The 19,292-nt window shown below is 47.6% G+C and overlaps 2 protein-coding genes across 2 annotated transcripts; one reads left to right on the top strand and one right to left on the bottom strand.

The window, feature by feature from the left end:
* Positions 1-8,025: 8,025 nt before the first annotated feature.
* On the bottom strand, positions 8,026-13,039 carry LOC123098179 (probable E3 ubiquitin-protein ligase ARI2). The gene is made up of 7 exons (XM_044520093.1): positions 12,598-13,039; positions 12,476-12,508; positions 12,090-12,366; positions 11,090-11,570; positions 9,041-9,589; positions 8,747-8,937; positions 8,026-8,585 (listed from the first exon to the last, which is right to left on the bottom strand). Exons 1-7 carry the CDS (start codon positions 12,769-12,771, stop codon positions 8,428-8,430), a joined length of 1,863 nt encoding a protein of 620 aa, XP_044376028.1. The 5' UTR covers positions 12,772-13,039; the 3' UTR covers positions 8,026-8,427.
* Positions 13,040-16,378: 3,339 nt separating this feature from the next.
* LOC123100128 (serine/threonine receptor-like kinase NFP) lies at positions 16,379-18,473 on the top strand. Its single transcript, XM_044522104.1, has one exon. The coding sequence runs from the start codon at positions 16,425-16,427 to the stop codon at positions 18,318-18,320; it is 1,896 nt and encodes a 631-aa protein (XP_044378039.1). The 5' UTR covers positions 16,379-16,424; the 3' UTR covers positions 18,321-18,473.
* The last annotated feature ends 819 nt before the right edge of the window (positions 18,474-19,292 follow it).

Here is a 19,292-nt window from a genome sequence, read left to right as displayed (position 1 = left end):
CTGCTCAAGTGAAGAAACCCAAATCTGGACCTAAGCCTGAGATTGAGTGCTTCTATTGCAAAGGGACTGGTAACTGGAAGCGGAACTGCCCCAAGTATTTGGCGGATAAGAAGGATGGCAAAGTGAAAGGTATATTTGATATACATGTTATTGATGTGAACCTTACTAATGCTCGCAGTAGTGCCTGGGTATTTGGTACTGGTTCTATTGCTCATATTTGCAACTCGAAACAGGGGCTACGGATTAAGCGAAGATTGGCTAAGGACGAGGTGACGATGCGCGTGGGAAATGGTTCCAAAGTCGATGTGATCGCCGTCGGCACACTACCTCTACATCTACCTTCGGGATTAGTTTTAGACCTGAATAATTGTTATTTGGTGCCAGCGTTAAGCATGAACATTATATCTGGATCTTGTTTGATGCGAGACGGTTATTCATTTGAATCAGAGAATAATGGTTGTTCTATTTATATGAGTAATATCTTTTATGGTCATGCACCCTTGATGAGTGGTCTATTTTTATTAAATCTGGATAGTAGTGATACACATATTCATAGTGTTGAAGCCAAAAGATATGAGTTTAATAATGATACTGCAACTTATTTGTGGCACTACCATTTAGGTCATATTGGTGTAAAGCGCATGAAGAAACTCCATGCTGATGGGCTTTTGGAATCACTTGATTATGAACCACTTGATGCTTGCGAACCATGCCTCATGGGCAAGATGACTAAGACTCCGTTCTCCGGAACTATGGAGCGAGCCACTGACTTATTGAAAATAATACATACCGATGTATGCGGTCCAATGAGTGTTGAGGCTCGCGGTGGGTACCATTATTTTCTGACCTTCACAAATGATTTGAGCAGATATGGGTATATCTACTCGAGGAAACATAAGTCTGAAACATTTGAAAAGTTCAAAGAATTTCAGAGTGAAGTGAAAAATCATCATAACAAGAAAATAAAGTTTCTACGATCTGATCGTGGAGGTGAATATTTGAGTTACGAGTTTGGTCTTCATTTGAAACAATGTGGAATAGTTTCGCAACTCACGCCACCCAGAACACCACAGCGTAATGGTGTGTCCGAACGTCGTAACCGCACTTTATTAGATATGGTGCGATCTATGATGTCTCTTACTGATTTACCGCTATCATTTTGGGGTTATGCTTTAGAGACGGCTGCATTCACGTTAAATAGGGCACCATCTAAATCCGTTGAGACGACACCATATGAACTGTGGTTTGGCAAGAAACCCAAGTTGTCGTTTCTTAAAGTTTGGGGCTGCGATGCTTATGTGAAAAAGCTTCAACCTGATAAGCTCGAACCCAAATCGGAGAAATGTGTCTTCATAGGATACCTAAAGGAAACTGTTGGGTACACCTTCTATCACAGATCCGAAGGCAAGATTTTCGTTGCTAAGAATGGATCCTTTCTAGAGAAGGAGTTTCTCTCGAAAGAAGTGAGTGGGAGGAAAGTAGAACTTGATGAGGTAATTGTACTTGCTCCCTCATTGGAAAGTAGCTCATCACAGAAATCAGTTCCAGTGATTCCTATACCAATTAGTGAGGAAGCTAATGATGATGATAATGAAGCTTCTGATCAAGTTACTACCGAACCTTGTAGGTCAACCAGAGTCAGATCCGCACCAGAGTGGTACGGCAATCCGGTTCTGGACATCATGTTACTTGACCATGACGAACCTACGAACTATGAGGAAGCGATGATGAGCCCAGATTCCGCGAAATGGCTTGAGGCCATGAAATCTGAGATGGGATCCATGTATGAGAACAAAGTGTGGACTTTGGTTGACTTGCCCGATGATCGGCAAGCCATAGAAAATAAATGGATCTTCAAGAAGAAGACTGACGCTGACGGTGATGTTACTATCTATAAAGCTCGACTTGTTGCGAAAGGTTTTCGACAAGTTCAAGGAGTTGACTACGATGAGACTTTCTCACCCGTAGTGATGCTTAAGTCTGTCCGAATCATGTTAGCAATTGCCGCATTTTATGATTATGAAATTTGGCAAATGGATGTCAAAACTGCATTCCTGAATGGATTTCTGGAAGAAGAGTTGTATATGATGCAACCAGAAGGTTTTGTCGATCCAAAGGGTGCTAACAAAGTGTGCAAGCTCCAGCGATCCATTTATGGACTGGTGCAAGCCTCTCGGAGTTGGGATAAACGTTTTGATAGTGTGATCAAAGCATATGGTTTTATATAGACTTTTGGAGAAGCCTATATTTACAAGAAAGTGAGTGGGAGCTCTGTAGCATTTCTGATATTATATGTGGATGACATATTGCTGATTGGAAATGATATAGAATTTCTGGATAGCATAAAAGGATACTTGAATAAGAGTTTTTCTATGAAAGACCTCGGTGAAGCTGCTTACATATTGGGCATCAAGATCTATAGAGATAGATCAAGACGCTTAATTGGACTTTCACAAAGCACATACCTTGATAAGATTTTGAAGAATTTCAAAATGGATCAGTCAAAGAAAGGGTTCTTGCCTGTATTAGAAGGTGTGAAGTTGAGCGAGACTCAATGCCCGACCACTGCAGAAGACAGAGAGAAAATGAAAGTCATTCCCTATGCCTCAGCCATAGGTTCTATCATGTATGCAATGCTGTGTACAAGACCTGATTCGTGCCTTGCTATAAGTATAGTAGGGAGGTACCAAAGTAATCCAGGAGTGGATCACTGGACAGCGGTCAAGAACATCCTGAAATACCTGAAAAGGACTAAGGATATGTTTCTCGTTTATGGAGGTGACAAAGAGCTCGTTGTAAATGGTTACGTCGATGCAAGCTTTGACACTGATCCAGATGGCTCTAAGTCTCAAACCGGATACGTATTTATATTGAATGGTGGAGCTATCAGTTGGTGTAGTTCCAAACATAGCGTCGTGACGGGATCTACGTGTGAAGCGGAGTACATAGCTGCTTAGGAAGCAACAAATGAAGGAGTCTGGATGAAGGAGTTCATATCCGATCTAGGTGTCATACCTAGTGCATCGGGTCCAATAAAAATCTATTGGTGCAATTGCCTTGGCAAAGGAATCAAGATTTCACAAGAAAACCAAGCACATCAAGAGACGCTTCAATTCCACCCGTCATCAAGTGTCGGAAGGGGACATAGAGATTTGCAAGATACATATGGATCTGAATGTTGCAGACCCGTTGACTAATCCTCTCTCACGAGCAAAACATGATCAGCACCAAGACTCCATGGGTGTTAGAATCATTACTATGTAATCTAGATTATTGACTATAGTGCAAGTGGGAGACTGAAGGAAATGTGCCCTAGAGGCAATAATAAAGTTGTTATTTACATTTCCTTATATCATGATAAATGTTTATTATTCATGCTAGAATTGTATTAACCGGAAACTTAGTACATGTGTGAATACAACAAACAGAGTGTCCCTAGTACGCCTCTACTTGACTAGCTTGTTTATCAAAGATGGTTATGTTTCCTAGCCATAGACATGTGTCGTCATTTGATGAACGGGATCACATCATTAGAGAATGATGTGATGGACAAGGCCCATCCGTTAGCTTAGCACTATGATCGTTTAGTTTATTGCTATTGCTTTCATCATGACTTATACATGTTCCTACGACTATGAGATTATGCAACTCCCGAATACCGGAGGAACACTTAGTGTGCTATCAAACGTCACAACGTAACTAGGTGATTATAAAGATGCTCTACAGGTGTCTCCGATGGTGTTTGTTGAGTTGGCATAGATCGAGATTAGGATTCGTCACTCCGATTGTCGAAGAGGTATCTCTGGGCCCTCTCGGTAATACACATCACTATAAGCCTTGCAAGCAATGTGACTAATGAGTTAGTTACGGGATGATGCATTACGGAACGAGTAAAGAGGCCGGTAACGAGATTGAACTAGGTATGGTGATACCGACGATCGAATCTCGGGCAAGTAACATACCGATGACAAAGGGAACAACGTATGTTGTTATGCGGTTTGACCGATAAAGATCTTCGTAGAATACGTAGGAACCAATATGAGCATCCAGGTTCCGCTATTGGTTATTGACCGGAGAGGTGTCTCGGTCATGTCTACATAGTTCTCGAACCCGTAGGGTCTGCACGCTTAACGTTCGATGACGATTGGTATTATGAGTTTATGTGATTTGATGTACCGAAGGTTGTTTGGAGTCCCAGATATGATCACGGACATGACGAGGAGTCTCGAAATTGTCGAGACATAAAGATTGATATATTGGACCATGTTGTTCGGACACCGGAAGTGTTCCGGAGAGTTTCGGATAAAACCGGAGTGCCGGAGGGTTACCAGAACCCCCCCCCCCCCCGGGGGGGGGGAAGTTATGGGCCTTAGTGGGCCTTAGGGGAGAGAGAAGGCCGCAGCCAAGAGGTGGCACGCCCCCCCCCCCAAGGGTAGTCCGAATAGGACTAGGGGAGGGGCGCGGCCCCTCTTTCCCTCTCCCTCTCCCTCTCCTTCCTTCTCCTCCTAGTTGGACTAGGAAAGGGGGAAACCTACTCCTACTAGGAGTAGGATTCCTCCCCCCTTGGCGCGCCCCTTGTGGCCGGCCGGCCTCCTCCTCCCCTCCTTTATATACGGGGGAGGGGGGCACCCCATAGACACACAAGTTGATCTTTAGCCGTGTGCGGTGCCCCCTCCACAGTTTTCCACCCCGGTCATATCGTCGTAGTGCTTAGGCGAAGCCCTGCGCCGGTAACTTCATCATCACTGTCACCATGCCGTCGTGCTGACGGAACTCTCCCTTGGCCTCAGCTGGATCTAGAGTTCGAGGGACGTCACCGAGCTGAACGTGTGCAGATCGCGGAGGTGCCGTGCGTTCGGTACTTGATCGGTTGGATCGCGAAGACGTTCGACTACATCAACCGCGTTACTTAACGCTTCCGCTTTCGGTCTATGAGGGTACGTGGACACACTCTCCCCGCTCGTTGCTATGCTTCTCCTAGATAGATCTTGCGTGATCGTAGGAATTTTTTTGAAATACTACGTTCCCCAACACGAGGGATGTCACCGAGCTGAACGTGTGCTGACCGCGGAGGTGTCGTGCGTTCGGTACTTGGATCGGTTGGATCGCGAAGACGTTCGACTACATCAACCGCGTTACTAAATGCTTCTGCATTCGGTCTACGAGGGTACGTGGAGACACTTTCCCCGCTCGTTGCTATGCTTCTCCTAGATAGATCTTGCGTGACCGTAGGTATTTTTTTTGAAATAGTACGTTCCCCAACACACCTCCCCAATAACTGGCATCTTTTTGTCGACCGGGTCCTGATCCCGCCGGTCCCGACGAGCGGTCGTGCGCGCCGCGAGGAGATCGAGCGCCGCCGCCGCCTCTTGCCGAACGACCCGTACTACGACTCCAGGTACGCCCCCGACTCCGTGCTCTGGGACACGTGGCTAAGGGACGAGCACGACATGCGGCGCGCCTCGTTCTTCGCCAGCACGTCGTCGGGGCTGCGGCGGCCATGTCGAGAGCGCGCCACGCCTGCTCCCCAGGTGCGCGGCCTCACGCCCACGTCGTCGCCTTCCCCATCTCCGATGCCACCACCACCTCCTCGCATGACAGCGGAGGAGGAGGCCCGGCTCATGCAACGTGTCATGGAGGACTCCATGAACACGCACGATGAGCCCCAATGGGAGGGCCTCGAGGAGATGATGGCCCTCTCTGCGGCCGGCGATGTCGCCATCCCCGAGCTGGAGATGATGAGGGCGGAGGAGGTGATGGAGGAGGAGCCGGTGGCCGCGTTTCACCTGGGCCTGGTGGGCCAGCAGTGGAGCTGGTCGTGCACGGCTCCGGAGATGGCCGATGCCGTGTGGGGCGTGAACTGGTGCTCCACGCCGCCGCGGTCACCGGAGCGGGAGGCGTCGCCACGGGAGGAGGTGGTGCTGGCACCTCCCGCCGGACTACGTCAACCTCGTCAGCAACGACGACGACAACGGCGGCCACTGAAGACGGCGACGGCGACAGCATCGACGGGCACGGCAGGAGCGCGCGGGCGGCGGTTTTTATTTTGTTTTTTATGTTAATTATGGCAATGTGAACCGTGAAACTGGGTCGTTCTGTGACCGTGATGGTTAACTTATGTTTTATGTTTTCATATTTGCGTTTATTTACTTTTTTGGGCATTTCATTTTAGTTTTTCTGTTTTTTTATCACGTCCACCCCGGACATGATTTGGGATGCGGCCGCGCGTTAGGCGCACCCACGACCCAACGGACAGAAGCGGATATGGGCGAACCCATTGCCGTTCCAAAGGGACGAAATCCGGCCAAACCGGACACCCGTTTAGGGTTGTGCGGTGGAGTTGGCCATACTGCACGTAGATTGGTAATCTTAACTTCATATATCAGCGCTTAGATGGCCGCATACACATGGTTGGATCGTGTCAATTGTCCCAGAGTCAGTTACTCTAGCTTTAGGGCAAGTAGCATACATGCCAAACGCTACATGGGATGGAATGGGAGGTGGGAGGTGTGCACCGGCTGGATTTGGTGGATGCCCGGCCAGCCCCATCCCTCGTGTACCCTAACCGGGCGTCCGGGCCCCAAATGTCATGTAGCTGCTTGTCACGGAATCCCACTGCGGTTTCGCTGTGGGTTTGGTCTCCCTCAACTATTCCTCAAGCATGATCCGGCCCGGCGCCCCCACGTCGCAATCGCACGCGCCACCACGGTGCACGTACCTAGAGAGCATTATTAGTCCAGGGCGTTTTTTTCCTTGCACGACTATTCGTTCTGCTGGACCAATCTTTTGTGCATCGTGCCATGTGCGTAGGATATAGGAGATGGTACTTGGTTCTGCACTGGCGGTATTTATCGCGTCGCACAACAGAGACTTCATGGCTAACGGAAAAAGGTACGCTTGGTATCGCTACTAGTGGTAAGTTTTGCCCTCTCTGGTTTTTTGCTATCTGTTGGCAAACGAAGGACTTCTGAAAATTTGCTCCTCCCTCCATCCCAAATTATTTGTCGCGGAAATGGATACAAATTGATGTATCTATCATTAAAAATATATGTAAATACATTCATTTGTGACATGTAATTCCGGAGCAGAGGAAGGGTAAGAAGAAAGGAGACAGACGTCGTGGCCGCTTGGTTCACAATGATCATTAGCATGAGCAGTAAGATAAGATACACTCCCCATCCACAATGATGCTGTCAATGACAACAAGGGGAGGGGAGCTGCGCCTGTACGCAATAACGACAAAAGGGGCCTCGATTAAGAGAAGCTATTCAAATCTCAGTGGAGTGATTAAAGAAACATCCCAGCGACAGACATGCCGGAGGTTTCATGTGCTCTTGGACCGGAAAGAGCAGGTGAAGCAAGGAAAGGAACCACACCGATGCAGCGTGATGTGCGCACATAGGAAACCAGCTCCGGTGGCATTTGATTACTGAAGCGTCCTCAGTTCGAGATCCGGGAAAGATTCTTCTCATCGGTCTTCCAAGCTGTCAGAGAGCGCGCTAAACGCCTAGCTGAGCTTACCAACAACTACGACCGTGGCAACGGTGTCCTATCTGGAAGTCAATGGGCGTGCAGAGCTCGAGCATTTTCCATTAGATAGCTACCTAGCGAATAGAGAGGAGGGACGACACAAATCCAAAGGAAAGCACGGGAGAGGACAACATGGAGTGTTCTTTCACGCACCGGTAGATTCTCAGGTGATGCGCGTCGTACAAACGGACCCTCGGTACCATCGGGTCGCCATATGCAGCGTGTCCCTTTGCATGAGCAGCCGTTTCAACACGTAATCCAAAGCTTGACTTCCAAGGCAGTATGTTCGAAGCCAGCAGAGCTGACAAAATCTCGGGGTAAACATGCCTCAACGACAGACATGCTGATGTGCATCTCGCACCGCAATCCTCCACAGGCAGCATCTTGCATTTCTCAGCGGGGAACGCATTCCCAGGATTCAAACTTTGCGAGTTTGGATGGGAATCAATCAGCTGACCTAAAGAACCTCATCTGGTTGACTACCACAACAAGACGGAGTCCCAACTTTTAACCAGCTGCTAGTATTCAGTTTCCAGTTTTAGAAAGTCAGCGTCCCAAAGAGCTTGAAGCAGTTACTTCTACAATAAATTGCAATTTGCAGCACAAATATAGTAGAACATCTCTACAGTTCTCTCCCAAAAAGTCATCTTCTTGCTCAACAGGTAGATTTAGCATTATAGGAACTATGCACAACGGCATCATGTCATGTCATGATATACAAGAGGATAAGTTGAAAGTTTGCTTGCTCTATTGGTCGGGATCACAGCCCCAGGGCGAGGTTGCAGCGCAAGCAAGCGCCCCAAGGCAACAAAAGAGAACACAGATTCCTTTATGTAGCTGAAGAAACACAGGTCAGCTGTACAGTTGCAGCGGAATGTTCCGTCAGATACTGGAGCTTCAGATCTTGTCCGCCACTTCGGCTGGCACGTTGAGATCAAAAAGAGCACCGCCGCCATGAGCATCTCTTCTTTCTCTCTTGTGAGACGGGCGTCCACTGTTGTCAGAACTTGATCCGTGCATCTGAATAATAGGTCGCTTTCCCGTGAGGGACGAGCCTAAGGCGGATATTAAAATATGCATCAGCAACCAGAAACAGCTAATCTCAATTAAAAAAATAAGCAACCAGAAACTGCTAATGACTACTCTGAACTTCTAGTAGTGATCCTTATCACATGAATTTAAGCCTTGTATGAAGGAAATATTGCCAGTTAAATACCTGATTCGCTACATAAACCAAGCTGACTCTTGTGTTCATCCTGACTACACTTCATAGATGGCGAACTTTGTTCAGCAGAGTCCAAACAAATGTGGAGCTCTGAGGCTCTATCAAGACCCTTGGATTTGTATGGGGCAATATTATGAGGCGTGCGGAGAGGGTACAACAAATCATTCTCGATGCACTGATACCTGCAAAGCAATATACAGTTAGTACAATTTACTTTGCACAAACACTGGCTAAACATATTTTCTCAAGGTAACTGACAGGGATTTTGTTGAGCAGAGTTCTTACATTTGCTTGCAGAGCCTATCTACCACATTGGAAAGATTGATAACATGCTTCATTGTATCCATAACCTCCTCGTCACTAAAATTTTGAAAATCCTTTTCAAGGAAACCAGATAACCGTTCAACATTGAACTCTAATTGTTGTTGCTGATCCTCAAACAGATTCTGCTTGAGTTCTCTTTCCTCGGGAGTCATCTCATCCTTGAAAATCTCATCACCAAACATGTAGAATGCAAAAGGATAAGAATATGAAAGAACATGCCTTGATCTGAAAAGCCTGTTCAGTCCATTTATCACCCAAGAGTAATCTTTTATCTTGGATTCCTTATTTTCAGAAATGGATATCTTCCACTGGATGTCACGCTTAAGCTTTGCTTCCTGCTTAAGAGAATCAGTATGTGCCTTGTATCTGTTGTGGTAGTGCATATAACGATAGAGGTCTCGCCTTGCTTGCTCTGTTCTTGTTGACTGATCTTCTGTGAATCGGCCACAACTGTGGCCGCTAATGCTTGACCATGTGTGATCTCTACCAGTAGCACCACCACATAACCAACTGCATCCAAAATACATAAAATCAGCAAAATAAAACTCAAACTTAAGAACAAGTGGAGTGAAGAGGAAAAAACCGAGAAAGAAAAAAAGAGAGAGGAGATCAGCTTAGTCAGCGTAGCATGTAAGTTGTCGCGCAGCGTGAATGACACACCAAACTTAAAAAATATTATAACCTGTCAGGCACATGCTAACAAAAGGCCTGTAATGACCCTTGACAGTACAATTGAAGTCTGCAGTGTCTCTTGATTTACCCTACTACGGTATCTAGATTTCCGATCAGATATGTGCCAGACTGCCAGCATTACCTCTAGCAGTGAGCATTCTTGAATAGGAAACAATAATACTCTGTCCCATTACACAATTGGCAGAGCACAGCTTTTGCTATTATACCCACACACCATAAGTCGTACGTAGCATACGTGATCAGGGCAGGAGCTATGAATGATGGATAGAATACTTCCACACACAGGTTAGATAAGCTATACGCCTATACCGTTACAAGACTTTCCTCCATATGCTATGAATTACTGGTAAAAGCATGATACCAAACTTATTATTTCCAACTACCAACAAATTTTCATTAACAATCTAGGTGGTTGTATCTTTATAGAATAATTATGGGGCTATAAATATGTCAGAAAACCTGTCCTTACAAAAGAGCAATCGGTATCAAAGAGAGAACAATATGTACTTCACCAGCATCAAAGTACTATCTGCCCACCATACAATTATATCACGATAGTATCCTAGTTGTAGTGTAGTACTGACGAGCTGATTTGTAACTCAGTATATCTGAATACTCTACAAATACAATTGAAGCATCTGAGGCTGCATCAATCGAGGATACAGGATATAAGGAATCGTTAGATCTCCAAACTGAACTTCACCTTACCCAAGGTGGGTTTTCACTGGTTCTAAGTCCTAACTAACATGTGCCAAGCCATCCCCTACTCTGCATCCCGAAGATCAAGGGCCAGGGCAATCATTCCAGCAAGTTTGTTCATGGGTTGAGAGCGGGAGTTCAACTCTGGAGTTCGAATCCCCCCTTGTTCCTCGGTAGCTCAGTGGTAGAGTAGTCAACTGTTAACTGACTGGTCGTACGTGCCAATACTACTTGGGGAGATTTGATTAATTCTAAGAATAGCGAACTGAACTGAAGGCTTGCTTTGACCCTTAGGGGTAGGTAATCAGTTCCCTATTTTTGTTTCTATTTCTACTGCATTCTATCTCATCGTACCGCATTCTGTTCTATGATTCATTTGAACATCATTACTCATTGGAAAGTATGCTCACGCTTACATAAAACAGGAAAGTAGGAAGAAGACAAGACATATGTGGTGCTTTCAGTTTGTATGGACAAGTATCAAGTAAGATAAAAAAAAAGGTACCAATATAACAAATAAAAGAAGGCATCAATATAACAACAGTGCATCATTAGCTGCCAACAAATGGAACGGTACGTAATAAAACATAAATGTTCAAGAGGAATACGAAATCTCACCAGAATGCTTGTCCACATATACATGCAACCAGGTTGCAGCCACCATTCTTCTCCACAGGTTTATGACACTTGGGACAGGGCTTAGTATTTACTGTTATCCAATTCACAGTCTCTGATTCATCACGGCATTTCTTGATCCAGAGCTCCCACATCACACAGGAACAAGGGGAATGCGCTTCTGAGGAGCAATTAAAACAAAACTGGCGTCCACATGTACATTCCACCTCGCAATGAATATCACCTTTGACACGTATAGCATTTCCGCAATGTGGTGTGCTGGGGCACCACTTGACTGTATCATTGTCCTCGATATAAGATTCCAGTAAAAATCTTTCAAAGCGCTCAGCAATATCTGGGCGCTTTGCACTTACTAACTTCCGGACTAATGCTTCATCACAGATGGCATTGCACTTTGGAGCCATGCACTTGACACGCCGACTCTGCCCCTCATTTATTTTCACAATGAAATATTCTGTCCAACCTGATGAAACGCACATATTAGTGGCTATTCAGGAATAAATGATATAGCAATGCTAATTCACATGGTGCGGTTGGCGTGGAGGTAGGCAGTATAAAAAACTTGCGTAGTTGATATATCCTTCGCTGGTACTTAGAGCAAAAATTCGTAATAATAGACTAGTAGATTACATGAAGTAACATAATGATTATTCTTGCGACTAGGAAGTGATATCCCATGCTTCCCTAGGTTAATTTTGTGCATGAAGTACAAGTACAGATGGTCCGCAATAATACAGAGCTAAATGAAGATGATTAGTTGCGCCATTTTCTTCGTAAGTAGGATAATAAGATGTTTGTTGATTTGTCATTCCTAATACACGGATATCACACTGCTGATCAGCACAGTGGTCAAAAAGCAAAGTATTCATCCGAAAATGCATCATACGATCGTTCTACCGGCATATAAAAGCTATAGCTGGCACATATGCAAAGCTTCATGTACATAACAAGCACTTCCGTGTTCTCAGCGACTAGTACTCACATTCATTGCAGTAGTTGTGGCCGCAGTCCATATGGGAAGCGGCCGTGAGGGGCACATCATCGTAACAAACATTGCAGGTGACCTCCGTCGCAGAGGGCGAGCCAGCATTATTGGCGGTTCCGAGAGGAATACCAGCCTCGGAGAAGAGCCTATCCCTCCCCTTCTGATCGAGCAGCTCGAATATCCTCTCCACATCCCAGCGGTAGTGGATTAGAAGCGTCCTTGCGTGGTGCTCCTTTAACCCTAGCAGCTCCATCACCTTCCTCAGATCCTCCCTCTACAGACCCCAATCAGCCAGAATAAATTTACAAAACAAAGCGTCAGCATCCGGAAATCGCTTAGAGCCTGGAAACAGAATGGGGGGAGCCCTCAGGCCACATAGTCACCTGCGCCGCCAAGAGGTATTCCTTGGTGATCACCTGCAAGCACAAGCAAGGAAAAAAAAATCCGTCGGTAAGAGAAGCAATCGGGGAGGGCCGGGAGAAGCACGGGTAAGCGAGGCGCGTACGGAGGAGGAGGACCAATGGCAGTCCTCGAGGTTGCCGTCCTCGAGGACCTGGAGGACGGACTCCTCTAGGGCATCGTCCTCCTGATCGCTCAGGTAGCAGTCCTCGTCCTCGTCGTCCTGCTCGTACTCCGGCGACGACGCCGGCTGGGACACTTCCTCGGCGTCGCTGCCCATCGGCTCAGCGACCGATCAGATCAGCCGAATCAAAGAGGGCGGCGGTAGCGCAACAAATAGGGGTTTCTTTCTAGATTGGCGGATGGAGTTGGTGGAAGAGGCGGCGGCGCTGGGGAAGAGGGGTAGGGAGGGAGGAAGCGCGCGGGTGGATATCGGGCCGGAGGGAGGCGGCGGAGGAGACGGGGACGGGGGCGGCGGAGGAGCTGGGAGGGGAGTGAAGGGGGGGAGGCGGAGGCGCTGGGGCGTGGCCGGAATTGGGGAAGGGCTGCGCCTTTCGGCTGCTGCTGGCAAGGGCGAAGGGGGTAAGTGAAAAAATGCCAGGCACCGTTTTGATTTTTTTAATGGGGAAAGCTGGCAGTTGGCAGACACCTACGTTGGCTGCGGTACCACCGTAGGCATCCTGCTGCGGCCCAGCTGTGACTTTGGGCCTGTGTAGCAGGCTGGGCTTGGAAGGCAAGGTAAGACCTCATGGACAGCGAGAGTTTACGCACGCGGGCGAATGGTCCCTGTCTCCACTGAACTCCATTCTTAGTTCACCTTGCTTAGACCCCTCAAAAAAAAAAGTCCACCTTGCTTAGTCTGCTGATTCATGTGCCGTGCAATTTTCTCTTAAGACACCACACGCAATATAGTTTGTATAAACAACTTTGACATTCTTGGACATCCATTAGCTAATTGACGAACAACCAATGCTCAGGTCTGATCCTAAGATTGTTGGTTGCCGTTTCGCTGCAAGTGCAAGTTTGAGATCCCATCCATACCGTTGGTTACGCTTCTACATGCGTGTTTCATTTGTGATGGCGATGGCACTGGTCGCATTTCTCAGCATTCGAGATAAAAAGCACCATCTGCATTGATTTTAACCCACATTGTGCTTGTTGTAAACTTGAAAATATTGTCATCCAATAAGTCCATCGCTTTATTAAAAAAAAGTCCATCACGCATGCTTAAAATTCATGGAGTTCACGTTGTTCTTAATTTTTGTATCCGTGAACAGGAGGACATTTGTCCATTTGTGGCAAACTGGCCTGCGCATAGGGCTCATTGTGCGGACGCAGAGTTTCTCAGCCCAAGCTCAAATAAGCTCAGGTGAACAGTAAAATTAAAAAAATCAAGAAAAAATTAAAAAAAAACTGATTTTTTTGTGACAAACACTAACAAAAGTTTCAACGGCTTGCAAAAATTCGTCATGGAATCACATCTCTAGAAGGCGTGGCAAAAAAAAAATTTTGATACTCTGAAAATGCTACTTTCAAAAGCATTTTTGGAGCACTGGTTTTGTTTTTTTTGTTTGTCACGCCTTAAAGAAATGTGATTACATGACGAAATTTTGTAAGCACTTGAAACTTTTGTGTCACAAAAAAAACAGAGCTGTTTGATTTCTTTTTTATTTTACAATTCACCGAGCTCATTTGAGGTCGGGAGCAGAAGGACACTTTCGCCATTGTGCCCAATAGAACTTTGCTATACCGTGTGTTGTCTATACTAATTGAGAGCTTGAATATTGTTATATTTCTTTCAGACACTCAAGTGTTCTTATGTTGACTGGTAGTATGAAGGGTAAGCTTCTCACAAAAATTAAGAATGGCGAAGTATAGGCCTAGAATGTTCTCGACTGAGATTTTTCTTTATATCTAAGTTGATTTTTAGAAGAACCGATTTAAATATAACAAATCTCAGATGACTTGGGATTAGCAAAACCGTACAAAAAAGGTAAGCCAAAGATGAGTATTAAAATGATTGAGATCAATCATATCCACCAAAGAGACAAAACAAATCATTCGCGAAGTGCCACACGATAATTTTAAACAATTGAGTGAGCTTTCTGCTTAAGCTGAAACGAGTAAGACAAAAGAAGAGGCGGCCAATTAGCTCATGATCCTCTGGCATGCAGAGATTTTTGTTGCCATTGTTCGTCCTATCATGAGGCATACTCATTTGGCCAACCATATATCAATTCCATGGGCATTTTGTTTCGTTCTTGTTGTCACGAGTGACATACCTATGTTTATTTTTCCTAAACTTTGTTGCGTTCCATTTGAACAAAAACTTGCATGTGATGGTATGATGTGGTGTCAAACTCATTCTTATTTTCTTTAGGTTATTGTTTCATTTAGGAGCACCAGGGAAGGTGCAAACATATGCACATCACCGCACGCATACACGGAAATACTCACGATCAAGGACATGAAGGACGAGTTCTTTTTTATGAAGATGCCCACAAAATTGGAATGTGTTGTTTCGTGATACTTTTCTTAGAGATCCTAAGCGAGATCTTACTATATCTAAATTGCTAGTCCCCACTAATGTATTTCTCTCAACATGTGCCCACACATGCCACCTCATGATACCAACATGAAAGGGTAAGGTCCACCTCAACAAGCAAACATGCATGGAAAAAAAACTCAACTCAATAATTCTTATTTCTCTCAACATGCACATGTGCCACCTCAACATGCAAACATGCATAAAAAATGTTTACTTCAACATGCAAATATGCACGGGAAAAGATACAACTCAATAATTAAATACAGTAAATAATATGTACCTCAAATTTTAGTTTTTATATTATAACATTAAAATTCATAGTCCATACAACCAAATACAATCGAAATATTTTTTTTACAAATTCCCTCAGCAATGCACGCGGCATCGTCTAGTTGGAGAATAGATAAAGAAGATAGAGCCATTTCTTCTCTTTGTGAAAGGGCTGGTTTCTTTCCGGTTTAATAGATGTTTGTAGACTCGAGTGAAAACAAGGGTAACCTGAATCACTTGCGGCGTTCCTCGTTTATGCTGGATTCTTTCCCGTTTAATAGATGTTTGTAGACTCCAGTGAAAACAAGGGTAACACCTGAATCACTTGCGGCGTTCCTCGTTTATTATGCTTTGGACATAGCCCAATGGGATCGTACGGTCTTCCTGCGGCGATACCAGGACCAATCTATCAACTCGGCTGGCACACAGATATCTACACGCTGTATCTGTACTGTATATGATTAGTGGGTATTACAGTTTGCTGCTAAAAGATCGCACAGGGCGCATGAATAACTTGTTGGTTAGCGTGTACAGTAGCTTATTGTATAATCCTGAATTTTCCTCTGAAAACGATACCGGTAGTACTCCCTTTAAACTGAGAGAGAGGGAGTATTATCATCTGGCATACACTTTCTCCAATCAAGGAGACGGCGGACCCGTTCCGCTGTTCCCACTGCAAGTGCAATCAATCACACACGAAAGCTACCTCCTCCAGTTAACAGAGTATACTACTAATACAGAGTAATCAAACATGGCTGCCTGCAGAATATAGCAGCCCGCCTCATAGATTACCTGAAGACGCTACCTGCAGAGCGGTGTTTACTCAGCATCAAATCATGCCTGCTTGCAAAACTAATCGGGTCTAATGCAGGCAGGGGAAGGGACGGCATCTGAGTCGCTCAGCGGGAATTGGAGTGCGGAATCAAAAACTCCAGAGCCGCGACAAAAGCCCACCGCGGTTTATTGACCCGAACAACCACCGGAGCCAGCCGCCGCCCTGCACGCCACTAGCTACGTATACTAAACCGAGCCCACACCCCTTGGCCACTTCCACCACCGCATTCCCATTCCGCGGCACACGACACGAACCCTGGCCGCGGCACGGAGCGCGCCAAATGGACCCCCGCCGCTTCCTCTGCTGCCTCTTGCTCGCCCTCGCCCTCGCCTTCCGCCGCTGCGGCGCGCAGGGCGCCGCCAACGGCACCGGGCGCTTCGCGTGCCTCGTGCCGGCCCCGTGCGACACGTTCGTCCTGTACCGCACGCAGGCCCCGGGGTCCCTCGACCTCGGCGCCATCTCGGACCTCTTCGGCGTGAGCCGGGCCATGATCGCCAGCGCCAACGGCCTCAGCCTCGACGCCGAGGGCGCGGCGCTGCTGCCCGACCAGCCGCTGCTCGTGCCCGTCCGCTGCGGCTGCACCGGCAACCGCTCCTTCGTCAACGTCACCTACCCCATCCGCTCCGGCGACACCTTCTACGCGCTCGCGCTCACCGGCTTCGAGAACCTCACCACCCCCGACGTCATCCAGGAGCTCAACCCGCAGGCGGTCTTCAACAAGCTCAATGTCTCGCAGCTGGTCACCGTGCCGCTCTTCTGCCGGTGCCCCACGCCGGCGGAGCGGAGCGGCGGGGCGCAGCTGCTCGTCACCTACATGTGGCGACCTGTCGACACCATGTCCGAGGTGAGCAAGCTGATGAACTCTAGCGCGAGCGCGATCGCTGCGGTGAACAACGTCAGCGCCGACTTCACCTCCACGACGATGCTGCCGATGCTGATCCCGGTGGCGCGGCCGCCGGTGCTTCCTCCGCTGCAATATGGCGCGAGCGCGAGCACCGGCGATCCCGGAGTTAGCAAGCGCTTCTCGGGTGCCACCGTCGCGGCGAGCATCGCCGGGTCTCTCATCGCGGTCGCCGCCTTGTGCGCGGCGATCTTCGCGTACCGGAGGTACCGCGAGAAGAAGGCCACGGTGCACTCGGCGTCCAGGTTCGCGAGCCCGAGGTTTTGTTTCAACCAGAACGCCTACGGGATTCAGAGCAGCAGTTCCATCGCGCGCATGATCAACGGAGGGGACAAGCTGCTCACCAGCGTGTCGCAGTTCATCGACAAGCCTGTCATCTTCGGCACAGCGGAGATCATGGAAGCGACGATGAACTTGGACGAACGGTGCAGGATCGGCAGCTCCTACTACCGGGCCAAGCTAGAAGGCGAGGTGTTCGCGGTGAAGCCGGCGAAAGGCGACGTGTCGGCGGAGCTGAGGATGATGCAGATGGTCAACCACGCCAACCTCATCAGGCTGGCCGGCATATCCATCGGCGCCGATGGGGACTACACCTTCCTCGTGTACGAGTTCGCCGAGAAGGGCTCGCTCGACAAGTGGCTGTACCAGAAGCCTCCGTCCTCGCTGCCGTCGTCGAGCTCATCAGCGGACACGCTCTCGTGGAACCAGAGGCTGGGCATCGCGTTCGACGTCGCCAACGGCCTACTATACATGCACGAGCACACTCAGCCGAGCATGGTGCACGGTGACGTCCGCGCACGGAACATCCTCCTCACCGCGGACTTCAGGGCCAGGATATCCAACTTCTCCGTGGCCACGCCGGCGATGGCCGACGCCGCGGCGACGAGCAGCGACGTGTTCGCCTTCGGCCTACTTGTCCTCGAGCTTCTCTCCGGCAGGACGGCCATGGAGGCGCGCGTCGGCGCGGAGATCGGCATGCTATGGAGGGACATCCGGGCGGTGCTGGAGGCCGGGGACAAGAGGGACGCCAAGCTGAGGAAGTGGATGGACCCCGCCCTTGGGGACGAGTACTACTTGGATGCGGCACTCAGCCTGGCCGGCATGGCGAGGGCTTGCACGGAGGAGGACGCGGCGCGGCGGCCGAAGATGGCCGACGTGGTGTTCAGCCTCTCGATGCTGGTGCAGCCGTTGCCGGTGGGCGACGCGTTCGAGAAGCTATGGCAGCCCAGCTCGGAGGAGAACATTAGGATTGTCAATGAAGTGGCAGCCAGATGATATCGGAGCATAACTGAATTTAGCGACTGATCTAGAAAGTTCTTAGTTTGGGTGTTGCGTGCAGTGATTTGGTTCGTTTTGTGAATGTGTGTCACTGTAATTTACTGCAATGCTTTGCTTTACTCTGAAGACCAAAGATCAGGTTTTGTTGCAGTTTCCAGCTGCTCTTATATTTCTTTTACAGAGGGAGTACTAGCATTGAGACGCGACAGTCCTTTGTGTTATCTTTTCGCTCTACTTTTATATACCGGGCTTAAGCCTAAAACTCAATAGACTGAAATTTAATCAAGTTCAGTCGACTGTTCAGCTGTTGATTTTTGCACGAAGATTTGTGCTGGATTAAGCATCATCCAATGGACCTCGCGGCATTTTGTCGCACTGTTCGCAACACGTATTTCTATCGGTGGCAGCATCCGTCATTGCTGATTGCAGCATGTCATCTCACCGGTCACAACATCTGCTCTCATCGTTCGTAGCACTTCGTCTCGCCGGTCGCAACATCCGTCATTGATGGTTGTATCATTTAGTTGCACAGCTTGCAGCGTCACTTGTCATTGACTGGAAAACTGTCGCAACAGTTTTCGTCACCGATTGCAGCATCTAGCCGTGCCGCTCGTAGCAAAACAACTACGCTGATGTCACTCGACTGAGACTTCATTAAGTCTCAGTCGACTGAGTTCTAGACACACCCTTGATGTATCAGCATGCTAGATTGCCCTAGGTGGATTCCAAAGGATTGCACCACTTGTCTGGCACTGCTTGTTTGTACAAGTTGTTGTGTTGCACCATGTTTTGTTCTTTTTTATTTTGTACTCTTAGCCATCGGCTTTTGAGCTTTCTTGTTATTTTTTCAACAGAAAAGAGGCTAGATTGGTTCAAAGGGCATCTATAATTGGACCTCAAAAGTTAACTATGACTATTTACTAATTATATCAAACAACTAAAAATATAATAATAAAATACCAGCATCCT

Source organism: Triticum aestivum, chromosome 4D, assembly GCF_018294505.1.
Source record: "Triticum aestivum cultivar Chinese Spring chromosome 4D, IWGSC CS RefSeq v2.1, whole genome shotgun sequence".
NCBI lineage: Eukaryota > Viridiplantae > Streptophyta > Magnoliopsida > Poales > Poaceae > Triticum > Triticum aestivum.
Note: the sequence above shows the minus strand (reverse complement) of the source record. Positions and strands in the feature narration are given on the sequence as shown.

Excerpts from the sequence above, each read along its gene's own strand:
- LOC123098179 (XM_044520093.1), bottom strand. The coding sequence starts at position 12,771 with ATGGGCAGCGACGCCGAGGAAGTGTCCCAGCCGGCGTCGTCGCCGGAG. Across the intron at positions 12,509-12,597 it reads GCCATTGGTCCTCCTCCTCC|GTGATCACCAAGGAATACCT; the intron begins GTACGCGCCTCG and ends TTGTGCTTGCAG. Across the intron at positions 8,586-8,746 it reads TGGTTTATGTAGCGAATCAG|GCTCGTCCCTCACGGGAAAG; the intron begins GTATTTAACTGG and ends TATCCGCCTTAG.
- LOC123100128 (XM_044522104.1), top strand. The coding sequence starts at position 16,425 with ATGGACCCCCGCCGCTTCCTCTGCTGCCTCTTGCTCGCCCTCGCCCTC.